This window comes from Terrapene carolina, unplaced genomic scaffold (assembly GCF_002925995.2).
Source record: "Terrapene carolina triunguis isolate 2854851 unplaced genomic scaffold, T_m_triunguis-2.0 Scaffold95, whole genome shotgun sequence".
Lineage (NCBI taxonomy): Eukaryota > Metazoa > Chordata > Testudines > Emydidae > Terrapene > Terrapene triunguis.
The window spans coordinates 44,869,310-44,895,475 of NW_020664446.1; the positions used below are offsets into that span (position 1 = coordinate 44,869,310).

The 26,166-nt window shown below is 38.2% G+C and overlaps 1 protein-coding gene across 1 annotated transcript in view; it reads left to right on the plus strand.

Moving 5' to 3' along the window:
* The window catches only part of HERC4 (HECT and RLD domain containing E3 ubiquitin protein ligase 4), a 90,316-nt gene that overhangs the window by 22,469 nt on the left and 41,681 nt on the right, over window positions 1–26,166 (plus strand). Inside the window, exons 5-15 of the mRNA XM_029911385.1 lie at window positions 774–850; window positions 2,994–3,215; window positions 5,286–5,377; window positions 7,781–7,911; window positions 9,005–9,165; window positions 9,582–9,658; window positions 15,438–15,562; window positions 17,952–18,011; window positions 18,161–18,272; window positions 18,907–19,096; window positions 21,998–22,170. Coding sequence (XP_029767245.1) covers window positions 774–850; window positions 2,994–3,215; window positions 5,286–5,377; window positions 7,781–7,911; window positions 9,005–9,165; window positions 9,582–9,658; window positions 15,438–15,562; window positions 17,952–18,011; window positions 18,161–18,272; window positions 18,907–19,096; window positions 21,998–22,170 — 1,420 coding nt within the window. The remainder of the gene's footprint in view (window positions 1–773; window positions 851–2,993; window positions 3,216–5,285; window positions 5,378–7,780; window positions 7,912–9,004; window positions 9,166–9,581; window positions 9,659–15,437; window positions 15,563–17,951; window positions 18,012–18,160; window positions 18,273–18,906; window positions 19,097–21,997; window positions 22,171–26,166) is intronic.

Consider the following 26,166-nt stretch of genomic DNA (forward strand, 5'->3'; position numbering starts at 1 on the left):
AAAAGCTGGACGTGTCCGGGAAAATCCGGACGTATGGTAACCCTAGTCAATATTCAGTTGAGGCCTGGAGGCCTTTACATGGGCTGGCACCTGGTCTGCCAGCGTCACAGTCACAGCATTAGTTTAAAACAAAATGCTATGACTGATTTCATGCATCTGTATATACGCTTACAGGTTTTTGAGTAAGATTGTCAGGTCAGACAGCTCACGTAAGCTTGTTATATTCCTAGGGTGAAATTCTGGCCCCACTGAGTGCAGTTTCAAAACTCTCATTGACTGCAATGGAGTGAGGATTCAAATGTATGTGGCATAAGGAAAAAACAATCTGATCCTTGTAAACCAATTGGAATTATTTGGCCAAAAAGTTGTATTAACATGGTGAAGAATAACATATTTTAAAGCTTTTGTTAGATCTAGGAGGCCAATCTCCTTTTGCATCTCCCTTTCAGTGTTAGATCTTCAGGTGGATGACATCCTTGTGCCCCTGAAACAAGATAACACCAAACAAAAGTCCTAATTCTGCAGAGGAATCTCTGATTTATTAATAAAACTCAGTAACAAATTCTGTGGGTTACAGCTAGCCAGAGTTTTGGATTAATATTTTGTAATTTACAAATTAAATTAAAAGATGTTTTATAATATTTCAAGTAGGTTTAGCTCTACTTTTTGTGAAAAGGTTTAACTTGCATTTCTGTATTGCTCCTTCAGATGTTGTACTGTTTCATAGTGCCAAGATCTGGTGGTCTAATTCCTTCTCCTTTTTAATCCCATAGAAATATCAAAAGCTTATCAGATATCCAAATAATGCAAGTTGCCTGTGGCTACTGTCACTCACTTGCACTCTCAAAAGGTAAGTAAAGTTGTTCTGCAGTATTTATGTGAATTCCTATTGGGTAATTCAAAACTGTTTTTTATAGAATTTTTTTAAGAAGGAACCACTTTTTAAAATATATCTCCAAGGTGCCTTTGACACTGTGCCAAGTCCCACCTCCTATTGCCTTAGCTATGTTACCTTTTTATTTAATTAAAAAAAAAAAAAGGAACGTTCTGAGTTGTTTTACTTGATATTTATTATAAAAACATAGCTCTGTCCTGATAGCCCTAGAATTATTTTTCTCTGCTACTCTCTAATTGACATAGAGTTAAAAGAAAATAATGAAATGTATGACAAGTCTCCAAAATACGTAATTGTTTTACTGATGTTCTTTGAGAGTATTATGGAAATCAAAATGTGAAAATCCAATTTGTCACTTGATCTTGATGAATAAGAGCATTTTACAATGTTAAGTATGGCCCTAATCCTGCAGACATTTATGGATCTGCATAATGTCATGTGTATGAGTAGTCCCATTTATTTCAATAGGTCATTCGTGGTCTCGTTATTTTTTCAGTTGTCTTGAACTGAGTCTTGCCAGCTTTGTCAGTGATGATTGTAAAGTGCCTGGTCATTGGCTGATTGGTTCATACTAGGGCTGTTAAGTGATTAAAAAATTAATTGTTTGATTAATCACACTGTTAAACAACAATAGAATACCATTTATTTTAAATATTTTGGATGTTTACTACATTTTCAAATATATTAATTTCAATTACAACACAGAATACAAAGTGTACCGTGCTTACTTTATATTTATTTTTGATTACAAATATTTCACTGTAAAAAAAAAAAATTGTTTTCAGTTAATCTCACAAATACTGTAGTGCAATCCCTTTATCATGAAAGTTGAACTTACAAATGGAGAATTATGTAAAAAACAAACAAACCTGCATCACTTGCCTCCTCCATTGTTCTTCACATCCTAAATTGTCAGCTTATATGAACCAAACCTTTATAACAGTTGTTGAATTGTTTTTGTTTGGTATATATTGAGTTTAATAATTTGGGACAAGTACATTTGGTTTTTGATATATGCTATTTGAGAGTCAATTTCTGACCGACATAGCAAAAAAAAAGTTGTATACCTACAAAGGGCTATTGTTCTTACAGAATATTTAATTTTAAAAAAGAGCTCAACACAACTGCCGTATTATCTTTGTCTACATTAGGGAATTTTTTAAAAAAATGACCATTACTAGTGCTGACTCAGGTCCACCAGTGTTAGCAACATTGGGAGTCATGGTGTAGATGGGCCTCTAGTATTTTTAATGGTGTCGTCCAAGCCTGCTCAGAGCAGGTCTAATCAATGCCTGTGCTTAAAAAGCCAATGGCCCATCCATTCTAGGGCTTTGCAGTGTTGCTGACGTGGGTGGAGTTGAAAAAATGTTAGCAATAGTGAGTAATTTTGTAAAACTTCCTTACTGTAGTGGACAAGGCTGCTATTTTACAATTGTGTATAGATAAGTATTTCTAACTTGAGCCAATAAAAGTGTGAAGTAGTGATGTGATCTCTGAGTAATTGGATAAAATTTGAAACTTAACATTTACTGAAAAGGCTTCAAAACTTCACGTGATAATTCTTTTCTTAAACTATCCAATAGATGCCAGCTATTGTGGATAGTACAGTAAGTTACAGAATGGTGGTTCATGCTGTAAATTATCATTTCAGTAGCAAAATTATTACATTTATTTGAGACTAATTACATCAATATTTGTATTAATTTCAGTGGCATTTTTAATAAGTGATGGAAGCACGTACTGTTCCATTTCCATCTTACTTGATAAGGCTAATAATTAGCTGGTGCTGCTGATGTGAAAAAGTTATGTGCAACCTTGAAGTTTTTGAATTGATTTAAATATTAATTTCAAATTAGTCTGACATTTCAGTTTGACTTCAATCTCAAATTACAATCAGTTTTGAGTTTGAAAGACCAAATCAATAAAAATCTCTGAACTACTGAAATTATTTGAATTCCCTGTACAAAATAGTCTAGCTGTTTAATTTTTGAAAGGTCATGAGTTTGTCCTTTTTGTTAAAGGTATTGAACACACTTTTAAATTATGTTTAAAGTATGTTGATCCTGCTTCATCTTAGATCTTTTTTTCTCTTTAACAGGAAGTGAAGTTTATTCCTGGGGACAGAATAAATATGGCCAACTGGGTATAGGTTATGAATTTAAAAAGCAGACTTCACCTCAACTGATTAAATCTTTACTGGGAATCCCTTTTGCACAAATTGCAGCAGGAGGAGCACATAGTTTTGTACTAACTCTTTCCGGAGCCATTTTTGGATGGGGACGCAACAAATTTGGTCAACTTGGTCTTAATGATGAAAATGGTGAGTAGTTGTTACTTCAAAATATTTCACACTGGAAGTCTTCATTGTGGCTCTTGTCCGCATCATTGACTAGCAGAGTTATATAAACATCCTGGTCTTGTTAATTCAGTGTCTGGTTTTACATTCACCATTGCCTGGGCACCCTGGATTGAGTTTGTAACTCAAAACCCAGGACAGCTTCCCTCTTGACAGACTAAGGATGTATTGTGAATTAGCAAGTAAGGCCCTGACTGCAACATTTGCATATGTGCTGAGCTTTTATCAAGTGGGACTAAAGTGTGTAACCTCTGTTTCTTTTGCCCACTCCAGAATGAGGTCAGGTGTAACTGGGTCCCTGGAAATGGGACAGGATCATCCAGACAGTCCTGTCAGATACTACTTATGAGAGCTGAAGTCATAGTTACATACAAAAGAGAAAATAGAAAAGATATTGTCTCATTGCTTCATGGTAAAAGCTCTCACTGACAAAGTTGTCCTGTAATTCTGCTGAGTCCCTTTCCCTTTCTATTTATGAATGAAAAAGCGTTTGAGCTCTCATTCTTTTCTTTTTAACCTTTCCTTTGCTCTTTTAAATTAACTTAACAAAAATGATTCTGTTCAGTTACTTAGAACTTGAACAATCTACCTTTTGGTAAATGATCACATTTTCTGAGACTGCTTTTAACTATAGTCTAATAGATAATAGTATACACAGACAAATTTAACATATCTTTTTCATTATATATTTGCCTTGTCTTCTGTCTTCCAACGACCCCTTTTGGGGACTGTATTGATTATAAAATATTTCCTTTGTTTGGTCTGTTTATTTAGTAATAATTTAAAAACAAACCATGTGATGAGGAAAAATTAATGTTCCTTTCCTCTTAATGGGATTTGCCAAACAATTTTGGACTAGTAGGTTCCCCACCCCCCAAGTTTCAGGGCTTGTAGTTACGCATGTATTGTGGCATATAGACAATTTAGTGCTAATTATAGTCTGTAAATTAATCTACAGATGCAGAATTTATGAATTACCAAATTTAATCTCAGATGAAATCAGAACAAAATGTCTAATTGTGCTGGGAACTGGTTAATGAGGCAGTTAGCTATGGAAATGATATGTGTCGGTTCCATGTTAGGTGGAGAATGGGGAAAATTTATAATTCGCTAAAATTTCTCAATAAAAATACAGTAGAACTGAAACTTATTTCTGAAGTAATAGTTTTAAATATGGTTGTCCTTTTTACAATGAGAAAATTAGAAAGACCGAAACTGGTTTTTAGTGGTCATGTTTTCAGAGTTAATCAGTCTGGTGGAAAACGAAAACACATTGTTTTCAAATTTCATAGTCTTTGTAGATGCTCTTTAGAGTCCACATTACCCCATTTTTATCAGACACTGATAAAGCATACATTTTTAATGTACAGAAAATTATTTTTAAATAAAGTTATACAATTGTCATTGTACGTTTAAACATTTCTTTAGTATTGTTAGTTTACAAATTTTCACTTGTGCAACTAGATGACAATGCTGTTTTAGTCTGTTATATCTGCAGGGAAATTAACTTCTGCTTCTAAAACGAACATGAACTCTGACATGGTCTATTGCTATAACAGTATCTCATGTGCTGTGTAAAAACATTTTTTAAACTCCTGGAGTGTGCAAATTCAATGTAATTTATCTCTGTACACTTTACTTTTTAAAAAAACAAATTAACATTTTTCATCATCTAAAACATATGCATGGGATAATTTCTCCTGCATTGTCCACCTTAGGTCTAATGTACTGCATTGTATTTCATGATTTGTGGGATAATGTTCATGAGCCAGTGCCTTTAATTTTAAGGAGTGTAAACCTTTGTTTATCAAAATTCAGGACGAATATTTTTTTTATATGGTACCTCTCACTTAATGCCTCTGTATTTTGGGTTCTTATAATTTTTGAATCCTATAGATTCATAAATTTGGGCCAAAAGATCACTAATTTTGAAAGTTAAATCTGGAGACAGAGCTTTTTGATGCAACTTCTTTTTCAAAACACGTTAAATGTACTGACATTATAATGTGACCAACTTTTTATTAAAACCTTCAGACAGGTATGTTCCTAATCTGCTGAAGTCCCTAAGATCTCAGAAAATTATTCACATCTGTTGTGGAGAAGATCATACAGCTGCTCTTACAAAGGTACAGTACTTAAAGTATCGTCTGATTTGTTAATTTAGGCACTTCATGTAGCAGTGAACAATGCTCTTTTAAAGTCTCTAAATGCAATATTTCTATTGCAATGTATTTCTATTTCTTAAAAGTTAGATGGATAAAATATGGCCTGTGAAATCATGATAATAGTAAGAGAAAGGTTAAACATTTTAAATATAGACCCACATTCTTCATAAGTTACATAAACCTTATGTAACTTATGAAGAATGTGGGTCTATATTTAAAATGTAGAATAGTACAGGCACTACAGTGGCACAGCTTTGGTGCTGCAGCTACGCTGCTGTAGCACCATCGTGTAGGTGCTCCCTACAATGATGGAAGAGGTTTTACATGCTCCTGAGTGCCGTAGCTATGTCAACCTAACTTGTAAACGTAGACCAGGCTTCAGTCTAAGATAGGGGTTCCCAAACTTGGTTTGCAGCTCCCACTGGCTGGGAACAGCGAACCGCGGCCACTGGGAGCTGCGAGCAGCCATACCTGCGGACATTCAGGTAAACAAAGCGTCTCGCGGCCCGCCGGGGCTTACCCTGAACAAGCCGCAAACCAAGTTTGGGAACCCCTGGTCTAAAATGTGTCAGCTTTACTAAAGATGAATTTGCAAGATTTTTACATTATTAAAAACAATTTGTGACCACAACATTGCTTATGGCATTATTTAAACTCTGTGATAGTTGAGCTTTAGAGTGCACTGTTCTAAATACTAACATAAACTTCTGAGCTGGATGGTTTTACTTTTACTGCATTTGTCATAAAGTTTTCACTGACAAGGTTAGTTCCAAATTAGATTGTACAGTTGATGGATTTTACTTTAATTTAGCAGCAGTATTACTTGTAAATAGTAAGTAATTAGCAATAGTGGAAATTGTCCGACGTTATCCACAGGATAACTACTGTGCAAGCAGTTAGAGTATGAGCTTCCTTCAGGGTTTTACCAGTAGCTTCAGCCCTCTCATGAAAGAAACATCCTTTATTTGAGGGGTTCTTAGTTTTATGTCATTGTAGCTCAGTCCTATACAGAGGTGAATACCTGAACCACAACTGACACTTACCCTTCAGTTTATGTTTAAGTGCGTTATTTATTGTAGTCTCTTTTTTGTATTTTGTATAAATTAGTTTATGAAAAATGTTCAAATAATGGAAATCTCTCCATAATTGTAGGAAAAGATGTCCAATAGAAGCAATTATTTCTGAACAAATATTACCCTGCAGTGTATATGAACCAAATATTTGCACCGCTATAATCCTGAAATTGAAACTGATTTCACTGATACTAATCGTCCAAGTTGAGACATGCACAGTCTAAACAAAATAGTGACCAGTAAACTGTATTTTTAACTTTTTTCCTTTTACTAAGGCATTATTAGTAAAATAGTTAAATCAGATTTACAAGAAGTGTAAGTTGACACTATCCCTTTAATGTGAATGGATTAAGATATGTTAATTTACTGTAAATACTAAAACTAACATGATTTTTCTGTAGTCCCTTCAAGCCCAGCAGTCCCTCTGCATGTTGTACATTGCAAAATTAGGGTCTTAATATATTTCTGTGTGTGGAGAAACTGGTTGTATGTGAGAGTATTTTAAAAAGCCCTTCCAGAATTTAGAAGTACCTGGCACTGTTTATTCTAATTCAGTGAATGGGGCTGTTTTTCTCAGCGGATGCTGCCATTTTAATGACGATTTCCAGCAGAGATCCAGTCTGGTGCAGAGTAGAATTGAAAGAATCAGCTTTGCAATTTGAAAGCATTTGAATATGGAAATTTTCACAGTTGTTGTAAGGTAAGTTGCGTAACTTTTAAAAACATTTTTGATTAACATTCTTCTGTTATGGTTTTTGGTTAATTTCCTGTTAAATTAATCAAAAACATTTTTTTTAAATAATTGAACTTGCCTTACAACCATGTTGAAACTTTTTGATATCCTGTGCTTTCAAATGATGAAGCTAATGCTTTCAATCATACTCTGCATCATTTCTTTGAGTAGGGCAGCTTCCTATTTGGAAATTATTGTGAAATATATTTATGAATTAAGTTTTAGGGTTTTCCTGGGGTTTTTTTTGAGTTTTTATGTGCAATTGTAGTTCATCTGCGGAAAAGACGAAAAAACAAGGTTTAGTATCATATTAATGCCACAAGTTAATGGCAGAATTATTGTGTAATAATGTGGAAATTTCAAGAACATTATTTAACAATGGTGTAATATATGATAGGTGTACTACATTTTCATATATGGAATTAACTTGTAAGAGTACCCTTATTTTTCTATTCCACTATCTTGTTAAAATTATATAAACCAAGAAAGGAGAACTGTACAATAGATGATTCTTATTGTTCAATGTATTCTAATTTTAATCCAAATATATTTGTTTAGGAAGGTGGGGTTTTTACATTTGGAGCTGGAGGCTATGGACAATTGGGTCATAACTCTACCAGCCATGAGATAAACCCAAGGAAAGTTTTTGAACTTATGGGAAGCATTGTCACACAGATCGCTTGTGGGAGGTAAGTTCCATTCTGTACTAGAGCTATGAATGGCAAAAATATTTTGTACATTGAGCATCCAGTTGTATAGTGAAGTATCTGAACTCTGACCCTTACAGATAAGGGGTAAGGACAAAATTGTTAGACTTGAAGTACTTAAATGTGTTATCTTAAACAGTATTAAATAAAAAATGTACCACAAAGATGTATGACTCTCTAAACAGAACAACTGCAATAATCATTTATTTTTAACCTGTGTCCATCCTTGCCTTCCTAATTCTGGTCCTTGCATGTTAAGTGAAGGCAATAAACAGTATCTAACAAGCATTTAAAAAAAAAAAAAAAAAAAAAAACCAAAAACTTTAAAAAAAAAAAATTTATATGATTTTTTTAGATTAAAAAAAAGGACAAAAAAAAATTTTTTTTTTTTTTTTTTTATATATATATAAAAGCACTAGATGATGGCTTCAGGGCAGTGGGTGTTCAACATATATGTGTGTGTACTCCTAGTTCAAGCCATTTATCATTGTTCAGATTGTAGTAGCACCCAAAATGTAGATGCTTCCCAGACATAGCTGAAGACACTGTCCTTGTCCCAAAGATTTAGTAATCTAAAAGGGCAAAGACAAAGAATGGAAGAAAGATACACATAGGAGCAAAATGATGGTGCTGGTGTTAGGGATGCTTTGTTTTTTAAATATAAACTGTCCTCAATTACCATTCTGTCTATCCATGGTGACCATGACGGGACCATTCCCTGTTAGCAGTCTACATTAATTCATGATTGTTTATCCCATGCTGTCCCCTCCTCTACCATGAATTTAAGGCTGAGAGGAAAAAGAATTCCAGCCAGTCTGGCAGAAACTTTAAATTCTAAATGTCCAAGACCACCCTCCATGTCAGGCTTTGGGTGGGAAGGGATGGCGGGCTCCACGTGGCTGCTCTGTCCCCTAATGTTCCTGGCAGGTCCTTTTATTTCACTACCTTGGAACGCATAGTTTCTGGTAACATCCTGAAGGACGTTAAATATACTGTTAACAGTCCTATTTTGACCTGCACATAGCATGTTACAGTGCTTGCATAATTTATTTTAAATTTTGTATCTCTGCCGTAGGCAGCACACCTCTGCATTTGTTCCTTCATCTGGAAGAATTTACTCCTTTGGTCTTGGAGGTAATGGACAGTTAGGAACAGGATCAACCAGTAATAGGAAAAGTCCCTTCACAGTAAAAGGAAACTGGATTCCTTATAGTGGGCAGTGCCCACCAAGCACAGGTAAATGTGTGACACTACATATTAACTCTTTAAACTATTTCTGCATTGTTTGGGCTTTGGGAGGTAGCCAACTATGATTTCCCAGTGCATCGGAGAAGAACACTTCCACCTCCCTAAAACCTTTTCTGCACTAGGAAATATTTGCTAAAATCTTACAGATGATGCCACTCATTTAGCTCCTTTGGGCATAACAAAAGTGCGTGTGCGAGTGTAGTCCAAGGTTTCTGTGGCTGCTGCTGTTTTAAGCACTGTGTTGTGTCGACCAGCTTTGAGCAGGGGTGATAACATCGTGCTTTCTGCAGAGAGACCCTTCTTGATTGCTTGATTCATAGACAAGCAGTCATTGTATCAATTGCAATGTGATATGCCATTTCAAACTAAGATTTGGAATTAACTAAATTTTATTTTCATTGCAGACAGTGAAGAATATTATTGTGTAAAGAGAATTTTCTCTGGTGGAGATCAGAGTTTTTCACACTACTTTAATCCACAGGTAATAAATTAAAATACTGTGAATTAGTTTCAAAGCCTATAACCAAGGCTCTGTCCTATGTGGCATTTTAGACCTAAATTATGTGACAGGAACCTTAGAATTATGTACCTCTGCCTCCCATATCTTCTTCCCTTCATAGCACTCAGCCTTGGTCCAGAACAGCACAATCAGTATAATAATATGTTGTTGTTTAATGTAAGATTGAGTTTATTTTATGCTCATCTCCCCTGACCTCCGCCGCAATTTTTTTTTCTCTTTTTGACCTTCTGTTGGTTTTAGTATTGAAAATGCATAACTGCATAGTACAAGTTGTAGGGGGAATCCTGAGGCTTTCATGGCTGGGTTAGTTCACAGTTGGGATTTTGGACGCTCAGGAAAGTGGAAAGCCTGTTGTTGTTGTTGTTTTTGGCACCTACAATGTATTTGAAGCTTTCGGTAATGGGATGCATGTCCTCTTTCCCTTTCAGGCAGGCTCAGACATGAGTGGGGTTTGAACTTCTTGTTTTCTGCCACTTCTCAGCAACTCTTACCAGCAGCTAACTTCCCTATTGTTCCTTGCCCCAATATCTGGTATTTCGTCCAGCAGTGACGGATAAGCATGTTTAGCTGATCGTTTCTGCTACAGTGATTAGTAGCCAAATAGTTTATTGCTGACATTTTAAATCGTCATCATTAGATTTCATTACAGTCTTAGAGTAGCAGCCGTGTTAGTCTGTATCTGCAAAAAGAACAGGAGTACTTGTGGCACCTTAGAGACTAACAAATTTATTAGATCATAAGCTTTTGTGGGCTACAGCTCACTTCTTCGGATGCATAGAATGGAACACACAGATAGAAGATATTTATACATACAGAGAACATGAAAAGGTGGAAGTACGCATACCAACTGTAAGAGGCCAATCAATTGAGATGAGCGATCAGCAGCCGAAGGAAAAAAAACCTTTGAAGTGATAATCGAGATGACCCATAGAAGGTGTAAGGAGAACTTAATACTTGATGCAAATGACACTTGCTTTTATTAGATATACTCTGAGAACAGTCAAGACTTGTATATATTATTGTAGTTTCATACAGCTGCATCAGCAGAGACTGGGAATGGATGGGTCATTACACTAATTGAATCTTTTTCCCTCATGTTAAGTTCTCCTCACACCTTCTATGGGTCATCTCGATTATCATTTCAAAGGTTTTTTTTCTTCTGCTGCTAATAGCTCATCTCAATTGGTTGGCCTCTTACAGTTGGTATGCATACTTCCACCTTTTCATGTTCTCTGTATGTATAAATATCTTCTGTCTGTGTGTTCCATTCTATGCATCCGAAGAAGTGAGCTGTAGCCCACGAAAGCTTATGCTCTAATAAATTTGTTAGTCTCTAAGGTGCCACAAGTACTCCTGTTCTTATTACAGTCTTAGACACTGTGACATCAGCAGTTTGAGACTCCCTAATCCCCTCTTTTTGTCCTATGACTGCAGAGGTGTTAGTCCCTCACAGTATGTGCTAACTACTTGTGCTAAACAGTCTGTTCCACCTTGGGTTTTGCCATGATGCTGGGAGTATCTTTTCCAGACCTGAAGAAGAGCTTGTCACCCATCTTGTCTCTCTAATATCCTGGGACCAACATGGCTACAACTGCACTGCATAAAACATTACCTCAGTCATTTTGCTTGTTCGTTGCCTCCCTTCACGATCAGTTTTTCTTCTGCTTAAACTGAGCTCTTTGGGCCTCAGAACTTCCTTCTTAAATGATTGTAAAGTGACTAGCACAGTTCTCTGGGTATTATAGAAATAACAACACCCTGACTCAGATGAATGTGGGCCATTCATACGTTCCCTGGATTTACTGTTACAGGCTATCTGTCAACTCAGGCAGACAAAACTGCGTTGACTTACTTTCACTTAAGATTCTGAAGTTTTTCTTCACAACCATAAAGGCTAAAAATGTAATTATTCTTAAAAGAAAACTTAGATTACAAGCATAGTTATATAGCAATTTTAAAAAAAGACAATTTTATATTCATGTGCAGATCTACATTGCCTAAATATACACAGGGTCTTGCCGGAAACCTTAATTTTTTGTACAGTTTAATTTGTTCAAAACAATAGTTGCCCAGCAATCCAATTTAAAATGCCAAACTCCAGACCTTGACCATAAAATTGAACAAACCTTGCATATTACGTTTTTTATGATTAAAACTTTGAATATTGTAGTATTTTTGGAATTCTAGATGAAGCAGCAGAAGAAGTTTAGTTCCAACATAAATTTTAACAAGTCTTCATGATTTTTCTTATTCTTATATGTAAAACTGCTCAGATGTAGTTGGTATTTATATAGTTGCAGTGCGGTGTGTGTGTTTGTTTGTTTGTTTGTTTGTCTTTTTAATATGTTACCAAAAAAAACAGTTCCTATAAACTGCCAAAATAAGTTTTTTAAGTACATTTTGACAAGAATTAGCTGAGGTTAACTGGAGATCACTGATGCACGGGAGACCATTATTTATTTTGCTCTATAATAAATTCACATATCCATAAATCTTTAGGTGCTATAAGCAGGGCGCTACTTTAGTACTCTTAACAGTTTAACATTTTGTTGTTACGTTGTTTGAAAAATGTTTGAAAAGTATAAGATGTTTGAAAAGCATAAGAATTCCCTGCATAAGCATATAAGGCACTGTTCCTGGTTTTTAGCAGAAAGCAACTTTACAGAAAATAAAACACTCTACTTGTCTCACTCTGTCCTCTTTCCTGTGTGCAGGCACACAGATACTGTGCATGATTAACTCTGTGGTGTGGAGGGAAGCAAAAACGTGTTTGTTAGTATATTATTTGTCAGGCATCCAAAAGTGTGTTAGGACCCTCTCGGATATAGAATAAAGGTAGTTCCCTGTCCTTAAGAGCTTACAATCTAAATAGACAAAACGGACACAGGATAGGATAAAGGAATGACAACATACCATATTTCAACTAAATCGTGTTGCTTTTTATGTGTCATTAGTTCCACAATTTTTTCTTAATTTTCCTTTTTTAATTTAAATTTCTCCTCTGCCCTTTTTGTGCTCCCTCTTGCTGCCTCCAGCCTTCTTCCTTTAAAACAGTTCCCTTCTTGCACACCACCTGTCTGTCCCTTTTCCCCATCATAGACCTTGCACAGAGAATGAGAAGGTTTCAGTATGAGCAATTATAACAGGAGTTGAGGCAATTCCCTTAGGAGTTGGAAGTATTGAGAGTGTTAAAAGTTATAGGTATGAGGTTTGATGGCAGCAGGAGTAGTAGGGATGCCATGTTTCTAATTGCTGGTAACTGGACTGTCAAGGCCCTGCCCCCTGCTCCACCTCTTCCCCCAAGGCCCCTCCCCCTCAACTCCCCTACTGCTTGCTGGATGGTCTCTTTTTTTCTTCCCCCCCCCCCCCCCCCGGGCTCCCTCTCCTCCAGGGCTGGGGTGGGAGCTGCTGCAGCCTGACAAGGAGCCTGCCTGCAGGTAGGAGGCAGCCCTGGCTGAGCAGGGGCTGGCACAGGTTAATGATCCAGCACCTCCCCCTACCCCACAGTTACTGGACTTTTTGGTGTTCGCTCGCTCAGTACATTTGACTGGACACTGCCACATCCCCTTTTTGACCATACTTTCTGGCTGAAAAGCGGGCACCTGGCACCAGGAAAACAGAAGTCAAAAACTGGACTGCAGGGTAAAACGCCGATGGGTGGCAACCCCAAAGAGTAGGGGCCCCTGTTTATCAGACAAAAATGGGGTTGGTCAGAGGGGAAGTCAAACTCCTCTCCCACTACAGCCTCCTTGCACATAGTGTTTGAGGGAAGTTTTGGGGGAGGAGATTAGTCAGAATAGCTACTGAATGTGGTGACTAACATTGTCTGCATCTTCAATTCCCATTGGACAGTGGGAGCAGCTGGAAATAGAAATTACCCCACTAAAGGAACCAATGGTAGCACAGCAATTTAGCAAGCCATTCTGCTAGTATCTGGTTTGAGATTGCATCTGGGAGACTCTTAGGGGAGTGGATATTTAGTATAGGTTAGGTCAAGTTCTTTGGAGTTTTGCCCTGGGATTTCCTTATAGTGAATTTTCAGCTTCAAGAAACCAAGAGCGTTTAAAATGTAAATCCCCTCCTTTGTCCTGCCTCCCTTTTCTTCTTGGTGCTTATCTTGTGTGTAAAGAAGTCAATGAAGTGCTTCCAGGTTTTCTGCAGAGTTCCTTTCGCTGCAGTGGGGAAGCATGTAATGAAAAATGAAATAATCCCACTAAGGAGTTTCAGTTGAGCATGTATTAATCTGTTAAGAAGAGCACTCCCTTGTGAGTGTTTGAGTTACTGCTCAGTAGTGGAAAGCTATTTGAACTGTTTCTTAAATTTACCCATGATCAGATTTGCTCATGATACCAAATGGGTGCTAATCACAGTAAGCCAAAAAATAAATTGTAAAGTGACCTGTGGTGATTGAAATGGTGAGGACTGCAGACAATAAAAGGGATTTAGTAGTAATAAATGTAAAATCCAGCAATAAGTGGGAGAGGAAGGGGGACAGCAAATGAGGTAGAGATAGAACTTGACAAACTCACTTTAATACAATATTTATTTTCATCTTGCCTCCTTCTTCCTGTCCAAATATTACTTTTTTTCATGTTACCAAGCACTATAGTTCATAGTCTTAGTGTTTAACATCATCTAGTCTGATCTCCTGTATATCGCAGGCTACCACCTCCCCCCAGCATCCGCAAATTAACCCAACAACTGAAATTAGACCAAAGTATTACAACCCAGAGGAGACTAGACTATTATGTGCCACAGGCAGAGACTAGAAGGGACTGAGGTGCACCAATACCTGAGGCCCTTGCAATGGCAGGTCAGTGTTTAAGTGAGATATTGCCCAGCAAGTGACCTGCACCCACATGCTTCAGAGGACAGTGAAAAAACCCCAAGTTTCCTGCCAGTCTGATCTGGGGGACACTTCCTGACCACACATATAGTGATCAGTTAGATCTTGAATGTGTGAGCAAGAACCAGCAACCCAAGCGCCAGAGATAGAATGCTCAGTGTTACCTCAGAGCCCTGGCTCTCCCTATCCAATATCCCCTCTCCATCCGTGGCCATCCCTGATGCAGAGGGAGGAGATTTCCCCCCCCCCCCCGTCCTGTGTGTGTGTGTGTGTGTGCGCGCGCGCGCGCAAGTGTAAGTGTGTAAGTAAATCAGCATTGGGATGGATGGGATGTGTAATCAGCGTTGGGAGGGGAGGTGCCCATAAGAGGATCTCTTCCTAAAAAAATGACCCTCATTATTAAAACCTTTAAGAAATATTCATTTCACAGCAAGTAATATTATCTAGTCTTGCATAGTTAGTTATTCATTTGAAATTAATCAGTTTTGTATTAAGCAAATTGAAAAAACTCATTGGTTTTCACTTGCATTTAACTTGTATATTTCTCTGAAAACCTGCTGTTATTCTTTATGCTATTCCAGTAACATCTTCTGTAGGGTTTGAAGGGATATTACAATGTAACTTAGATACCAGTTGCAATCAACATTCAAAAATTTATTTCCCAGCTAGAGCTAAAAGGCCTAACACGAAATATACTTTATTCAAATGAAAGTTGCATAATCTGGTTTCTGTCTTCTAATATGGTATTTCACTATTGTAATATTCTCATGGAACATGAATGTATGAATAAAGAGTTTTGTCAATTACATTTTAGGGGTTTGCTTTCCTCAGTAAGACTGATAAATGAGAAAATTGTTCTGCTTTCTATGGCTGACATCCCTCTTCTAAATTTAGAACATGATGCCACCAGATGACTTCAGATGTCCTGACTCTTCAAAGCAGATCTGGACTGTGAACGAAGTATTTATTCAGAAATTGCTGACTTGTCCAACTGGAAGGCTTCCTGTGGAGATAGCTGAGTAAGAACAAATTAAATTGTTGAGAAAAATATCTTTGAAAACTAAACTAAATTATAATACATATACACAGTTATGAAAGTTTTTCACAAAGAATGTTTTAATTATTGTCTTTGCTGTACACATCAGAACTTTATTCTTGACTATGCTGCTTGTAATGCAATTTAAAGCCTTATAGTAGTTCTACTTCCTTCCTGTTGAAGCAACTAAATAAAAAGTAATTACAAACATTTAAGATACAAAATGTGGACTCAAGGTAGGGATTATGAGATATTAGTGGGGTAAGGTGTGCATAGGGACTCGGGTAGGGGAAAAGGAGCCTGTATGGGTTGTCTAGACTGGGAAAAGAGGTTGAGGTTAGGTAACCTTGATCTTTTCCCTTGTTTACATCGGGGTCCTCAAACTTCATTGCACTGCGACCCCCTTCTGACAACAAAAATTACTACATGACCCCAGGAGTGGGGACCAAAGCCTGAGCTCGCCCGAGCACCACCGCCCTGGTGGGGGTGGGGCAAAGCCTGAGTCCCACTGCCCTAGACAGGGGGAAAAAAAGAAGTCCAAGGGCTTCAGCCCCAGGCAGGGGGCCTGCAACCTGAGCCCCACCATCCGAGGCTGAAGCCCTCTGGCTTCAGCTTCGGCCCCAGGTGGAGTGGCTCATACTTCAGCCCCAGGCCCCCAACAAGTCTAAACCAGCCCTGGTGACCCCATTAAAATGGGGTCACTACCCACTTTGGGGTCCTGACCCACAGTTTGAGAACTGCTGGTTTAGATCCATGTTAACTCCTTTTAACTCAGTACAGCTGGTTGAGATCTACTGGTTGAGTGATCACTTTTAATCACTTTTTATACAGACCTTTAAAGAACAGTAAAGTATTGGGAATTTGACATCAGGACAGATGACTTGAGTGGGAGTATTGACAGAACGTTGGTCATCAAAGTAATGGCCTCAGGAACATAGGTGGAGAACAGGTCAGGCTTTAGAGGGAAAGTGAACTGAGAATCTCAAAGGGAAGGAATAGAAGAGTGAAGGCCATGTGCTACCAGCTACCTCCATACATAATGTGAAACTGTGTTTTTGTAAGTGTTTTGTGAATTTCAATTTTGCTGCCATTCATAACTAATAAATGAGTTGGGATAAAAGAAATTCATTTATAAATGCAGCCTGTAATACAAAGTACTTTTCTGTTGTCATAATCAGATTAGAGTGTCAAGCGGTGTTCGTTGTCTGGGTCTGCAATATACGCTCGCACTTGATTCAGAAGTGAAAACGTCTCAAAAAGTAGCAGCCCCTGACTTTTGAATGAGGATACTACAGGGGCTGCTCCTGGTGGGACAAAGCAAGTGAGAAACCTGCCCCTTTGGCAGTTCTAAAGAGTCAGACCTCTCAGCTAGAACACAGATTTTTTTTTGAGATGAGCTTCCCTGGGTTTCAGGACATTTCCCTGTTCCCTGGTAGGCCAGGTTGACCGTGGTTATTTCTGAGTTTAGATGGCCCTTCCCTACTGGACTGAAATTCCTATAGTTGCAGTATAAAATAAAGAGAAATCCAAGCAACTGAAATATTATTTCCTCAAGCTTATTAATGCAGAGTTCTGTGGATTTATTATTGTATATGTGCAGTATATTCTGTAGCTATTCGTTGCATGAGATATAATGTGCATGTGGTTTCTCAGTTTTAACATATTTTTTTTAGTGAATACTAGCTATTCATTGATGTTCAGTGACTTTTTTAGCTCTCTGAACAAATTCATACTTTGTAAATTAGCAAAAATGTTTATATTCACAAACTTCACATCTAACAGTATGCATCTAGGAATAGGTTGTGAGTGAATTTTCTCTTCACGCATTCACTTTGCTAGTCTGAAAGGTTTTTTTATAATATGTAATAAAATAACAGGCCACTTGTAAGAGGGGATCTTGTACCACTAATTTAATGTGTGTTTTGGTTGTGGATAAAGCCAGGGCCCATTATCAGTTTTCATAGATCAGATGTCTAATAGCACTGGCAAAAAGATATCTATTAGCATTTAAAGTCCACGAAAGAAGCTACCTAAAAAGCACTATATAAAAGTGATTGCCTGAATCAGTTCAAGTGTCAGAAGTATTTTCTGTAGAAAAGTACCAACTTTATACAAGTTTATTTTTCTTTGAGAAACATTCAGAACTTGGGGTCTGCTGTTTCAGTTCCTATACACAAAGCTGTCCAATGAAAATTTTGTTTTGACTATCTCAAGTTAGCATTTTGTCTTATCCAATTTCATTTACTGATATTGCAGATAGGCATGATTAGATATTATGTGAAGTGTCATTGGGGTATAAATAACAATTTATAGTAAACACAAACTTTCATTTGATATGTAAATCTAATTTTTCTTATACATATGTTTTTTAGTGAAATAGATGGAACATTTTCTTCAGCTGGCTGCCTAAATGGGAGTTTTTTAGCTGTCAGGTGAGTGGGTAATCTTGTAAATCTCAGATTTCAAGATAGTTTATTGAAGCAGAAATGAAAATGTCTGGGGCGGGGAGGGTGAGGTGTGGAGAGGAGGTGAATGCAAGATTCTTACAGCCCTTTTTTTTTTTTTTTTTTTTCCCCTTCAGCAATGATGATCACTATAGAACTAGTGCTCGATTCTCGGGGGTTGATATGAACGCTGCTAGACTACTATTTCACAAACTTATAAGTCCTGACCATCCTCGTATATCACAACAGGTTTGTCCTGCAAATCTTCCTTAGATGTAGTTATACGGATTCATAAATTCTGTAGTGTTACACCTTGGTCTGGTTCTTTAGTATAAAAATGTAATCTGTATAAACCAGTTCTAAGTTAATGAGGAGTTTGTAAAAACATTTTGTAGTGACAGCAGTAAACAACACAGTACGTTTTCTGTGTCTAAATATCTGTGATTTTAATTCCATACCTTTTCTATTTTAATGCTGTAATATGTACATAGATAATAGAACATTATAATGTGTATAATAATCTAGGTCTGTTTTTTCTAAATTAATATGGTTTGTGTTAAGCATTGTATATTTCCTGCACTGTATCCTTCATCTTTCCACAAAGCACACTTTGAAGTGTTTAACTATGAAGCTTTTGCTATGGAATAGTTACTCTGTTTTTATCTAAGGTAAACATTGGTACATGAAGCGAATAGCTTCACTATTGTGCTTACGCACATGCATGCAGTAAAACTATTTTCAAATTATTGTTCTGCACTGCACACCTGCTCGTGTCATATTAGGATCAAGCCCTTTCATTAACTTTCTGTTTATACTTTCAGATGTTTGCTTATTCATTTTTTGTTTTAAAATAAACTGAGTTTACGTCTATGCAATGTTGTAGGTTGCAGCTAGTTTGGAGAAGAACCTTATTCCTAAATTGACTACTTCCTTACCTGATGTTGAAGCCCTAAGGCTGTATCTCACTCTACCAGAATGCCCACTGATGAGTGATGTGAACAATTTTACAACATTAGCTATTCCTTTTGGAACAGCTGTTGTAAATCTAGAAAAAGCTCCACTGAAAGTACTTGGTAAGAATTTTTTTTTAAATCTTCTGTGTTGAAACTCTCTCTAGCTGAATATTGGTAGTATGTGGAAATTGCAGAAATGAATTCATAGGATCTGCAAAAATTTCTCTATATATAATTCTGTAGAATCCCTCAAAGAAAAAGTTAGGAATCTAGTTCTTTCTCTTCTCTATTACTCAATCACCGAGAGGTATGTTCCTAACTAGGTAGGAAAGTGTGTATCTTCCTTAATATCTGCGTGAGCTACTTGCCAGTCCATAAAATGGATCGGTTATCACTGTCTTCAGTCTGATTCCTTTTGAGAGTGAGAATCTCTGTAGTTCATGGATTTCTTTTAAAGGATTTAGAGGGTTTTCATGTTTCCTGTTAGACTGATTAATTAGTGTTTACATTTTCTATGTCCTCTTCATACTCACGATTATCAGTAAAATTTAAATCTGCATAATCAGGTGTGTTTTCACTCATCTTCACTCTTCAAAGAATGTGAGTGGGGGGGAGGCAGTTTGTTTTTCCAAGAAATCATATGCCCTCTCTTGTAGATAGTTGCTGTCGTGCTGGAAGAGTCATAGCTCACCTGTCTTGCCAAACAGCATCCCGTAGTCAGTTTCCAGGATTGCTAAAGAACAGACATTGAATTCACATCTTTGATTTACTTTGACAAAGCATTTTACCGTTTTCTTCAATAGGTCTCACCAGTGCTGCATAGAGGGATATTGCCTCCCTATTCTGAGACAGGATATCTGTTCATATACAGCCTAAAACCACTCTAGCTTTCTTACCCTGTTCCATTACAATTTCATATCCTGTTAGCTGTCTTTATTGCCTCAAGATCCTTTTCCTTTTAGACAGTGCAGCTTTCACTATGTCTTCCCATAGCTGTTTGACATGTTTTTCCCCACAGATTTTCTGGCTTTAATTTATATTTGAATTATATCATATTTTATTTCCTCTGTTTATAACAAAACTGATTCCATTAGAGTGTATTGTAATTGTAACTGTTTAATTGTGCAGAGTTAATTTATAATGAAGGAATGTTCAGATTTAAAGACTTAACAAAGTGTTGTGCTAGGAACAGCTTGTTACTTCAAAAGTTTGCTGCACGCCCATCATGTTACAACCGTTTCCGTAGAAGGAGGCAGTACTTTAGGGATAGCTCTATAGCTCCTGTCCCCTGACATTTTTCTGTCTCCATACGCAGCTGCATACTGACAAACATGCAGCTCTTTTGGAATCCCCTCTGTCTGCCTATTCAATATGCTTACCTTGCTGCCTCTTCATCTCCTTTCAAAGCTGCCCCAGTGCAATAGATACTAGCATCCATATTTGCCACTAACTTCTATTTTTTTCCAAAATTCCTGGATTTAAAAAACCCCCCAGAACATTTCAGCATAATGTCCCAATGTCCCTATTTTTAAGCCAAGTATCTGGAATTTCTTCTTCAAGTGATAGCATGTGTCCGTTCCATTGTAGGTATGTGCATGTCTTGTAAACAGATGCCAGAGATTTTTTTCCCACAGCAGTACTTGTTGGGGTGGCTTGAGCGCCCTCTGTCACCACATGCCACTGCATGCTGGCTATAAGAGGGCGGAACCCCCTCGACTCCTCTCAGTTCCTTCTGACTGCCTGTGATGGTTGTTGGAGCGATCTTGGTTTGGTTAACTCAAGTGCCTTCCCTCTCTCGTAGATAGTTGCAGTTATTGTTAGTTCTTAGATTTTTGTTTTCTTAGATAAATTAGTGTTATGTTTCCGGGGGGTTTTGGTGTCCTTTTGGACTGTTTGTCCTTTTTTTAGTACTGAGCTCAGTACTGGAAAGATGCCTTGCTCCCCAGGGTGTAAGTCCTGTGGGACTTGTTCTTGTTCAAAGCTGATGCTGGTTAGTGATTTCCCCATCTAACCTGCTTTAAGTGCATGGGTGAGACACGTTAGTGACAGGTGTCACATTTGCAAGGGCTTCAAATCCTGGTCAAAGAAGGACAGAGCAGCAAGGCGTAAGTGCTTGCTTATGAAAGCAGCACTGAGACTCCCCTTTGAAGGAGAGCACCCCAAATACTTCAGTGTCAGTACGGAGTGCTCCATCAAAAATATCTTCAGCTTCTCGATCACGATCACCGGTGCCAAAGAAGAGACGCAGATCTTCTTCAGGCTCAGTGTCTCGCCCATCAACCTTGGTACCAAGGCAAGACAGAGGCAAGGACTCTGCTGAGTGTGTGGCAGAGAGAGCTGCTAAAAGGGTTTTGTTGCCTCCTGAGCTGATGCCAGGTCTGTCGGGGCTGTCCCTTGAGAGACAGTTGAGAAACTGAGAGGGATATGCAGCTGCAAGGGACTTGCTCAGCCTCTCAGTACTAGTTTCACCAGCTCTCTGCCCCCCAGCTGCGGCCCTGGGGCCGCAGGAGCTGTCATCTTTCTTCCCCCCCCCCCCCCCCGCTGTCCCCTGCCCCGCAGCTCTGGGGCTGGAGAAGCTGTCAGCCCCCCACCATAACCAGCAAGGCTTGAGGTGGGATCCAGGGACCACGTTTGTTATTGCCCAAGGTTCGCTATTGCGAAGGGCATTATAGCGGGGTCTACTGTACCAGCGTGTAGTGGCGTGTGTCAACAGAGCATGCTTAAGTCACCCCAGTGGGTAATACTGAGGGGGGAAAATCTCCAATTTCTGTGCAGGAGGCATGAGCCTACACACCTTGAAGAATAACAGCTACGGAAAGGTAGATAACCATTTCCAATTCTAAACAGTTTTCCTACACCAGTTCATTTCAGAAGAGATGAAAATTATGTTCCTATTTCTCCACCCTAATCTCTTTATAGCTTTCAATCTCTGGGAGGTATAATTTTTAGGAAGAAGGGCAGTATAACACTGAAAGATGTGATTATAAGTGTTACATGTATATGTTCACTCTTTATTGACAGAAAACTGGTGGTCTATACTTGAACCTCCATTGTTCCTCAAGATAGTGGAGCTGTACAAGGATGTTGTGGTCCACCTCCTGAAATTATACAAGATTGGTATCCCCAATTCTGAAAGAAGAATCTTTACCAGTTTTCTACACACTTCTCTCAAAGTTCTGGAAATTTTACATAGGGTATGTCCTGAGCTATTTTAAGCGGATTGTTGTTTCCAAATTGCTTATTTTGTTAACTGTTGTGCAGTGTTAATTAAATCCCTTTTTATTTTGTAATCAGTGAAGGAATGAAAGTGCTCTGATTTAGAATTCTTCTATGAATTGACACTATATAGTTTTCTTGTTAGCAATGCCTTCTGGATGTCTAAATCAGTGGAATACTAAATTTTAGTTTGGCAAGCATGTGGATGCTCTCATTGGGTAGGACAGTTATAAGTTTTCATGGAAGCGCAAATTGAATGGAGTAATTTATATTTTAGAGAATACAGTAAAATACATTAGAAGACTCAAACTTTCATTTACCATAATAAAATTGAGACAATAAATTGATGTGCAGTTATTTTAAGACTGCAGCTTAAAAAAAAAAAAAAGACAGCATTGCTGAGAGAATTATGATTACTCCCTCCTATTCCCAGTTTATTTAAATAGAGTATTAGCATTGAAACTTAATCTTTAGTGACAATGAAGTTCTGAATGTTGACAAAAATGGTTTTCATAATTTGGAACCTTTATTTTGTTCACATTGCATGCCTGTGTAATTGCATTGCCTTATTAGCTATCACAGTCTTTCTTTCCCCCTTCCTTTCTGTAGTTCATTACTCTCTCATTGCATTTTGTCTTTATATGCTCTTTGGGGCAAGGAGTGCGTGTGCGTGTGTGTGTGTGTGTGTGTGTGCAACATCTAGCATATTCAGGCCTTGATCCTGTTTGGGCCATTTGTGCACTATGTATATTTAATAACAATTTAAAAAAATAAAATCCTAGAATATCAGGGTTGGAAGGGACCTCAGGAGGTCATCTAGTCCAACCCCCGCTCAAAGCAGGACCAATCCCCAGACAGATTTTTGCCCCAGATCCCTAAATGGCCCCCTCAAGGATTGAACTGACAACCCTGGGTTTAGCAGGCCATTGCTCAAACCACTGAGCTATATCATGAAATATTATGGGGCTTCAGTGCATGAGATTTGATGTGGAGAGCCAGTTGAATCCTTAATTTCAAATATTATTAGCGGAGAGACCTACTTTTGAGGTGTGCCTGTACACTGCACCAAAGCCTGGAAACTTTCCAAAAAAGTTGAGACTCTTGGGGCAGTTTAGGCTTTGTCTCTAGCTGTGGGACATTCCAGGCGAAGTTATATATGGAAACAGGACTCTTGCCCATCCTTGATTCTTTACAGCTGCCAAAGCAGCAAGTTTGAACTTCCTCTGGTCTCTGGACTTTCAATTCATCTGCCTCTTTTTGGTTTTCATCTTCCTGTTTTAGGCTGCTTTTAGTTTAATAGTTAATTGAACACAGTGATTAATGTTTTACATAAATCCTTAGGCAGATAAATGTTTTTCTTCCTTAGAAACTGTCCTCCTGACTCACCCAGTTGAGTTAATTTTCTGCGGTATTGACAGTACTTTGGAATAAGACTGCATTTAAGGACCACCCTTCTTGTGTGGACAAGATGTCCATTACAGATCCCCCATAGGTAAAGCCTTTCTTGCTTGCTGCAGGATATTTACCCAGCAGAAGTTCCATGTATGATGTTCACTGTCCAGGCCTGCAGGAGCTATGAATCTTTGTTGAAGTCCATGATAGTACAATTCTTAAAGCTTTCAGAGTAAATGGAGAGTTGGAACTATCTCTAGGTCTTCTAAGTTCCGATCTTGGGGTGAATCTAAGTCCAGTTATAAAAGGGTCTGAGAAGCCAAAGGTAGCATTGGGCTCAGCACCAAAACATCTTTTCTCAGTATCAAGAGTGAGAAAAGGAGATTGCAAAGGCCCACTTTTTTTCCCCGTGAGAATAGCAGTTCCAGCAAAATTGGCACCAATTGGTGGAACTGTAAGATGCTGAAGTAGAGGTTCCTGCTCTTGGTGCTCCTAGTTCAGAGGGAAAAGTCTTTATTCCCAGTTCAGAAGGTTAAGTCTCCTCTCCTGGTACCAAGTAAAAGCTAATCTTCTCCAGTGAAGCTACCTTTCCTGGTTTGGTCTTTGTTCTCGAGGGAGGACATGGAGGACTATATTTACTCCTTCCCATTACAGGCTTCATCGTCTGTTCAGCTGAGTAGAAGCCCATTGCCAAACACTCCCCATTTATGTCAGATCTGAGGGTTTCTGGAGTCTGCTTTGTTGCCATGTGAGATGGAGTTGAAGGCTTACTTTTGGGATCCTTGGTTTCCTGCTTCTCAAATTAGACCTCCTTTCTGAGAAAGGAGACCGCGTTGCCTAGTGGATAGAGTGCTGGACTTGGGGAAACCTGGGTTCTATTCTTGTCTTTCCCACTGGCCTGCTGGATGATATTGGGCAAGTCATATCACCTCTCTGTGCCTCAGTTTTCCCATCTGTAAAATTGTGAAGTGCTTTGAGATTTACTGGTGAAAAGTGTTATGTAAAAGCAAGGTGGTATTATTTGTTGTGGAGTGAGGTAGCACAGGAGTGGAGATGACTTTCTAATGTTTTTCCATCATATGCACCTGAAAGGTCAACCTTGAAACCTGTTGAGGCATCTGTCTTTCCTGTTCCATGGTTGGTTAATGAATAATATATACAAAAGGAAGAGAATGTCCATAAGGAAGATGAAATACATGGAAGATGTTATGAAAGACATCTGTCTCTCCACCAGAAGATTTTACTCTTCCAAGACCTTTTATCCAGAGTAGCAGGGTTTTGAGCTTCCACTACTCATGGAAATTGTAGATTGGTTTGACATGCTGGCACAGTCAGCCAGTGACTGTGCAAATTTATAAGTTCCTGGCATAATTGATTGGGACTTTATTGTTGACACCATACTCTTAAATTCTTGGAAGGCAGACCTATTGTACCAGGCTCCCCCTCAATAATTTGACCCCCCCCACACACTTAAACTAATCATCTTATGTTTGGGAGAGCAGTTCTGCAGTCATTGTTGAATTACTCTTGTCAAACTCACTTCTTTAGAGAGAGCTTAATGCTTGTCAATCTCCCAATGACAGCAACAATATTCAAAGAAGAAAAATAAGTTGCTTACATGTAATTGGATTTCTTTGAGTAAATGGTCAGTGCACAGTACAGGGCTTACTCTCCATTGCCACCACGCCTCCTTTTATAACATTACCTAAAATATTCTGTAGCTTCAAGTGGAAGTCTTCACAGCTCCCAGTAGCCAAAGTTTTGCGGAGGGTGGGGGGTATGTTTGGAGAGTGTGTGTTCTTACAAACTACTAAAACTTCAATTAAGGTGAATAAACTTTTTTTTCTTTTGCTGCCTTCATAAACCCTTGGATCTGATCAGATCTCCATCTTCCCTTGGCTCTCAGATGTTCAGGGACCTTTAATCAGCACAGTGTTGCATCCCTTATGAGAACCATTGTACTCTGAGACCCCCAGAGTACATCTAGTTTTGGAGACCTGTACATCTTCAGTTCATGTTTTTTGATGTTATATTACTGTTCTCTGTGAAAGAAGTGCAGTTTAAAAAATGGTAGTTTTTACTGCTGCACTGCCCCTTGTTGCTTCACAGGAAATTCCAGATTTCATAGAGCAGACTCTGTGCAGGGCATTAATTGGAATGGCAGACTAATGTTCAAAAAGACAGCCTGATTGAAATCTTTACAGCTGTGCTGTCTGTTTTGATTTCCATAATAGGAATATTATGCACACATGCCTTTAGTGGTTGCTTTAGATCTCTTCTAAAGTTATCTGCCTGTCCTTCTACTGTATTGCAGTATTACAGTGGTTTCATCTTTGGGACACAGAAAATGGAAGGAGGGGCAATAGAAGTTGGCCTTTTTAAAGCAATGATATGAATTCCTGAAGTATTTTCATCTTCTACATTCATGTCTTTCTAAGCTTGGATGGGCATATGTGTGTGTGTGTGGGGGGGGGTCCTAGCTATACTGTAAGTAAAATCATGTTTTTGTAACATATTATCATCCTCTTATCTGGTACTTCAGTCTTCCTAGATTACAGTAAACTTATATTGTATCTACATAG